The sequence below is a fragment of the Octopus bimaculoides genome, chromosome 1 (assembly GCF_001194135.2).
Source record: "Octopus bimaculoides isolate UCB-OBI-ISO-001 chromosome 1, ASM119413v2, whole genome shotgun sequence".
Taxonomy (NCBI): Eukaryota; Metazoa; Mollusca; class Cephalopoda; order Octopoda; family Octopodidae; genus Octopus; species Octopus bimaculoides.
Genome location: NC_068981.1, coordinates 115,578,484 through 115,585,671, shown reverse-complemented (window position 1 = coordinate 115,585,671; position 7,188 = coordinate 115,578,484). Strand labels below are relative to the sequence as shown.

Sequence of the window (7,188 nt, the reverse complement as noted above, 5' to 3'; positions counted from 1 at the left end):
TATATATATATATATATATATATATATATATATGCATATATATATATACACACATACACACACACATATATATATATGAATGTATATATACATAAATGTATATATATATATGTATATATATATGCGCATATATATAGACACACATATATATATATACATATATTATATATATATATGTACATATATATATACATACATTATATATACGTATGTGTGTTTGTATGTAAGTATGCATGTATGTATGTGTGTGCGTGTTTCTGTATTTATATACACATCTATTATGTGCATATGTGTACGTGTGTAATTGTTAGCGGAATGAACTGAAACACTAGAGTAAAATGCAAATCTCGTTTGTTCTTTCTTGTTTCAGATAGTACTGATGAGCCCTCTACGTAAACTTTGCACAGAAATACACATTCCCGATGGATTTAACAATACTTACTAAAATGCATGCATACTTTCAGAGATATAACACATATGTAGGTAATATTTACCCCTCCGAAACGTATGTGTCTATGTATACTCACACTTATTTGTGTATGTATACATCTGCACAAATACACAGACAAGCACACACACACACACATACACACACAGAAATATCACGCATGCATCTATAATGTTGATATATATACTCTTGCTCCTTAGTCATGACGAAGGAAGGCTTTAAAACATTTAGTCATTCATATCGTCAGAGCTTCTTTCTTCTCGTTTTTTTTTGTTGTGTTTTTGCTTTTGTTTTTGTTGTTTTTTGTTTTGTTTTGTTATTTTTGTACAAGAATGAACAAACGTTTCAGAAGGTGAATTCCATTACTCTGTTTTTCTGTCGCTCTTTCTTTCTCTCGTTAGCACATCATCTAATAGGAACTATAGCACTGTTGTGACACGTAGCACAGCAGACGGCCGCATATGCCTTGTGACCGCACATTCTGTGTTTTACTACCAGGTGGCACCACTTGTATTTGTCGTAGCACGTCCGATAAACTCTGTCTTGGTACCTGTTACTCAAGTTGTGCTGAATATTGTGATCGTCTGAAAAGTAGAAAACAGATTTACTTTAAAGCAAGAATGAAGTGCAGTACTTTGTTTACATTTTTTCTTTCTCTACCCCCACCACACACAAACACACACACACACATACAAACATACGCACACATACGACAGGCTTCTTTCAGTTTCGGTTTGCAAAATCCCCTCACATGGCTTTGGTCAACCTGGGGCTATAGCAGAAGACAGCTTACCGTACCACGCAGTAGGTCTGAACTTGAAACCATGTAGTTGCGATACCAATTTACCCACACACACGCACACTCCTAAACACATACACATATATGTGCACGTGTCTACGTATGTGAATGTGAATGTGTGTGTATATGTATGTATGCATGCATGTATGATTCTTCTGTGAGTTTAAATAAGTGGTACGGTTGTGTATTGATTGAACTGTCGATGCATACACCCAAGTGTGTGCATCTATTCGCATAAGAATCTCAGATGGAGGAGTTTTGGAATATCTTACAAATCTTCACTGTACCATTAATGAATTGAATTTGGAGAATACACGTCAGTTTCTTTTGCTTTTCCTCCGTAAAACCGAGTTTCCTACGTTTTTTCTGGAAATTTGTTGATAGATAACCTAAAGCACCTATGATGATAGGTATAGATGAGAATTTGTAGTTAGGGTACAAGATTTGTATGTTCCGTATTAATTCGTCGTAAATGTTCTCTTTTTTCTGGGCTTTTGGTTGTACATTCACACCCACTGGGCGGCTGACCTTAGTAGCAGTGCATAATTTTTGTACCCTGCTCCACAGAAAAATATTACGTCTGTTATGTTCGCACTGAATTGATGTTTTTATTTGGGTGTTCCACTCGTATTCCTTATTTTTAAAGGTGTGAATATCTGCTAGTTCTGACAAGCTTTTGACGTATGCGTCAAGGCAGTCCTCCCCGCCGGTAGCATTGTAAATAATATGTATGTATGTATGTGTGTATGTGTGTATGTGTTTGTGTGTATGTGTGTGTGTATGTATATATGTAAGTATGCATGCATGTATGTATGCATGTATGGATGTGTGTGTGTGTGCGTGCGTGCGTATGTATGTATGTATGTATGCATGTATGTATGTGTGTGTATGTATGTGTGTATGTATATATGTATGTGTATATGTGCCTCTATGTGTGTATGTGTGTGTGTGTGTGTGTATGTGCGCGTGCGCAAGCGCACGTGTGTTTTTGTATTGATACACGTCTATATTCTAGGGATTTTTTGCCAAGTTCTTTTTCTTCGTATTTTCGAATGCGTTTTTTGCATTTTTTGTTTCTGCAAGAGAAAACTCTAAAAATCAATCATCAACATTTCTAGACTTGCACAGTCGTGTTCAGAATGAAGTTCTGAGTATTGCTGCCACCATTAATTGTTTACTTTTCTGTAGAATTCTTCAGAATATAGAGTGATAATATTTATCCCCACTTGAACTGGGTGTTCTGTTAGGACAAACTATACTGTAGTAGATGCCATGAGAGAAACTCTCATATAGGCTTTTGGTGCAAAATACACACTTGTTTATATCGCTATTTTGTTAAATATAAACAAGAGTGCACTTTGCATCAAAAGCCAATATGAGAGTTTCTCTCGTGGAATGTACTGCAGTATAGTTTGTTCTAACAGAACATCCACATGTAAGTGGGGATATTACCCTTCGGTATTAATACTGCTTCTGTCACTAATAAATATCTGCAGAATACAGATCTATTGTTGCAAAAGTTCTGCTAAATTTTAAATTGTATGGTGGTGAAGTGTGTTACAGCTCCAAGTACATAGGCTGCAGTGTTGTACTTGTATGATTACAGAATATTAAGAGTTATAAAGCTTCCACGTTTGTAATCGAATTTATCGATCATATTAGTTAGTACCTAGTTCTCGATTTACATGATCAAAAAAAGGTTTTTCATTTTAGTGCTTCTTGTATATTATTTGGTCTTATGGGTTTCGTGTTCTGTTTTAAGAGATTTTTGATAATGCGTTCATTTATTATATAGTTAGTATGCATTTGATTCATGTAACGCACTTATTTGTAGATTGTGTACTTTTAATAGGTTTGACGTTTGACGTATTTGCTGTATTGTTCTAGGACTTTGTCTATTGATTTCTTAATTTTCACTGAGGATGTCTAATAAGAACTAAACATATCCGGAGTTATCACCATAGATACGAAAGATGAAACACGCTCACGCTCTTCTATATCGCCAAAAGAACAAGTAGTCAATTGAAATTTTGAAAATTTCCTCCATGCCCCTTTTGATATGAATTCTCATCAATGCTAACGATTTTCTACTCATTAAAATTTCTATTTTATATGTCAACATGTAATTATCAAATTAAATGTAAGATTACTGAAACCATACCTTGACTCATATGACAGGCTTGTATCTCACAAGATTGTCTATTTCGAGGTTCTGATTTTGGATCACAAGTGGAAACATATGTCCTAGAGACAGGATCTACACATGTTACTCGTCGACGCTGAAATCCTCGCCCACATGTCGTTGAACACTGAAAATATAAATAATAATGATGACGATGATAACGACAGCACCAACAGTAATAACGATAACAATAATGGGGCAAGTGTCTATCTTCAGTTCTTTCAACCATATCCACCACACAACCTCTCTCATCATAACTACCAGAGGCGGACTGTCTACCAGTCTCTGCCAAAAGAAGGGCTTGGGGTGGTCTTCATAATTGTTTCTACCGATATCCGAACCCTTTCTACGTATGATAAGAGATGATCGACATTACTTCACAAGTCAAAAATATTTGGACACGGAACAAGTGCGTGTAGAACAGTCTCATCGTTCTTCGTGCATCTAAAGCAAAACCCGGTTGAGAGCACTTCCGTTTCTGCAGAGTTTGCCCTAAACGAACAATGTCACCCTCTATCACTGCACAGCTGAAGATTTCTGAAAATTGTACACTGTCCCTTGGCCGAAGGTCCTCATAAAAAGCTAGCTAATGCGTTCTCATCAACGCCCAAAGTTTTCTGAACTTTGTTGCTCTTCACTTCTCACCACTTCTCTTCATAGCACGCCACAATGAATCACCCATCACAGCATCCCGAGCCCTCCGTGCTAAGGATGTTGGCAGGAGATGAGCTGTCTGAGTAATGAAACACTCCCTCCAAAAAAAAGTAAAAGAATATCCACTCCAGTTTGATGAGATGACAATAGGCTCAAGGCACGACGATGTAATCATTCGACTAACAACAGCAACAACTACAACGACAGCAGTAGCAGCCATAGTAGCAGCAACAATATTTTTTTTTAAATTTTGGCACAAGGCAAACACATTTGACGAGAGTGAGTTATCTTTTATCCATTACTTTTCTCAGTCACTGGACGGCGGCCCGACCCCAATGTTTGATTAGAACCTTATTTTATCACACTCGGAACGATGAAGGATGAAGTTGACCACAAGGTCAGCTATTTTGAAGAGGTATTCTGGGTGTTAATTGATTACATCGACTTCACTACTTGATTGGTATTTAATTTTATCGACCACGAAAAATATGAAGGGGAAAAAAAAATCAACCCTGGCAGATTTGAATTCAGAACGTAAAGGGTCAACCTTGAATATCATTGGGCATTTTGACCTCTGTTCTTCAGCTCCAGTGTTATGGGCAACAGGAAGTGATGGAAGATGACAATGATCAATGGAAAAATGTTACGCATAATTTTGTTTTATACTTACAGCAGACCAAATGGACGTCTGCCACATAGGCAATTCTTTTTTATCTGGACATGGAGGTCCTTTACATTCCCTTTTTAGTTGAACATCTTCAAAAGAAACACTGGATTTGCAGAATTCTTTAGAGGCTGATATGGTTTGGTTTTTTTCTGTCTTCACACATAATATCGATCGTCGCTGATGTCCCAGTCCACACTTAGCAGAACACTGCAAGCAAAATTGTGTGTATATAGCAGCATGTATATATATATGTGCGTGTGTGTGTGTGTGTGTGTGTGTGTGTGTGAATACATACATAGATGCATACATACATACATACAAACATACATACATATATACATAATACATACATACGTACATACATACATACATACATACATACATACATGTTGTTGGCACTCCGTCGCTTACGACGTCGAGCCTTCCAGTTAATCCCATCAATGGAACAGCCTGCTCATGAAATTAACGTGCAAGTGGCTGAGCACTCCACAGACACGTGTACCCTTAACGTAGTTTTCACAGATATTCAGCGTGACACAGTGTGACAAGGCTGACCCTTTGAATTACAGGCACAACAGAAACAGGAAGTAAGAGTGAGAGAAAGTTGTGGTGCTTTAGGTGTTTTCGCTCAATAAACACTCACAACGCCCGGTCTGGGAATCGAAACCGCGATTCTATGACCGCGAGTCCGCTGCCCTAACCACTGGGCCATTGCGCCTCCACACATACATACATACATACATACATATATGTTGGGAGGTGAAGCGAGCTGAGGAGTTCAGTGTTAGTCCTTTCTTAATGTATATTCTAGGTGAGGGAATCCTAAAGTCTTAGTGTACGAGATGCATTCAAAAAGTATCCGACTTAATTTTTCCCCGTTAAATCTCGCTAACCCTTGATATGTTTTCATTCTCTTCATTCATGCAGAAATGAGAGATTCAATCCACATTCCAGGTCTTGGGATTTTTTCTCCGAACCAAATTAAAATTTTTTAATTCACTTGAAGGGAACACATTTTTTCATTATGTAATCGAATTATGCATGAATAAAACAACGCGTCTGAAACAGCCTTAGTGAATCTTTAACCCATATGTGTTCTTATTTTATGTAAACGCCATGTCTGGAACCTTCCCTATGTTGGATCTGGAACTTACATTGGATCCTGGAACGACATGCTGGTGTGCATGGGTATATATTTTCATGTACATGTATACTTATATGTATGCGTTTATTTATGTGAGCTTGTACATGTATGTATAAGTGTATTGATATGTCCGTGTATGCATGCGTATATATGGATAAATTTGTATATCATATAGATACAAATGTGCAGATCTCGACCCTTGCTTGGTGTCCTGAATATTAAAATATCAAAATCCCTCGATTCAAATGAATCGTACTAATAATATATACAAGTGCGTCCGTGCGTGCATGCATGCATGTATGTATGTAGAAAAAATGGAAGTCTTTAACGTTTCCAATCTACGCCCTTCTACAGAAAGGATAGATGAGAAGAGATAAAAGATGCAGAGAACAAAAGCGTGTCTGATCGGGAGAGGAAGAAGCTGGTTTCAGACGTGGGTGCCAAGTGAGGGAAGGGAGGCAACAGTGTTCAATGTTCTGACACGTATGTGCGTGCGAATGAAGCTAATGTGTGCGTGTGTATATTTGTGTAGGGGCGCGTGCACGCGTGTATGAGAAAGGGCGCGTATATATACCGTGTGTCTGTGTGTGTATATACGTGTGTATGGGCGTTTGTATGTGTGTGTGTGAAACTGTCTGACGTATGTGTGTTGTGTGTGATGTTAGATGTGCCATCAAGGATAGAATAAAGGTGGAATAAAGGTGACAAAAGTGGTAGACTTTAGGAAGTGTCGGTGTGTGATTATATACTTGCTGCAGTGTATGTGAGGATGGATATGGAAATGTGGATATTGATGTGTGTGTAGAGTGAGAATAAGGAGTGTGTGTGTTTGTTTGCTTATGTGCATGGATGGATGGTAGTGTGCGTGTGTGTGCGTGTGCAAGGAAAAGGAAGGAGTATGCACACATAATTTAATGGATACAGGAGTTATAAGTGAACTATTCCAAGTTTCATGTTCGAATAGTACAATCACGCTGGATTGTGTGCTGTTTATGATAATCCTATCATTAAGCAAACAATAGCCTATATATACAAATGTGTGTGTGTATGTGTGTGTGTGTGTGTGTGTGTGTGTGCGTGTGCGTGCGTGTGTGTGTGCGTGTATGTCCGTGCGTGTGTGTACACGCGCGTGTGTAGGTTTGTTGGTATAAACAGGAAAATAGAACTCAAAATATGAGTATATATATTTAAATTATCTATCTACTCCTCTCTCTCTCTCTCTCTCTCTCTCTCTCTCTCTCTATATATATATATATATATATATATATATATATATATATATATATATACACAC

General features: G+C 37.6%; 1 protein-coding gene across 1 annotated transcript in view; it reads right to left on the bottom strand.

The window, feature by feature from the left end:
• Positions 1-131: 131 nt before the first annotated feature.
• The window catches only part of LOC106876867 (A disintegrin and metalloproteinase with thrombospondin motifs 16), a 346,691-nt gene continuing 339,634 nt past the window's right edge, over positions 132-7,188 (bottom strand). Inside the window, exons 22-24 of the mRNA XM_014925608.2 lie at positions 4,754-4,957; positions 3,409-3,556; positions 132-1,032 (exon numbers count right to left, since the gene is read on the bottom strand). Coding sequence (XP_014781094.1) covers positions 854-1,032; positions 3,409-3,556; positions 4,754-4,957 — 531 coding nt within the window. The 3' untranslated portion in view covers positions 132-853. The remainder of the gene's footprint in view (positions 1,033-3,408; positions 3,557-4,753; positions 4,958-7,188) is intronic.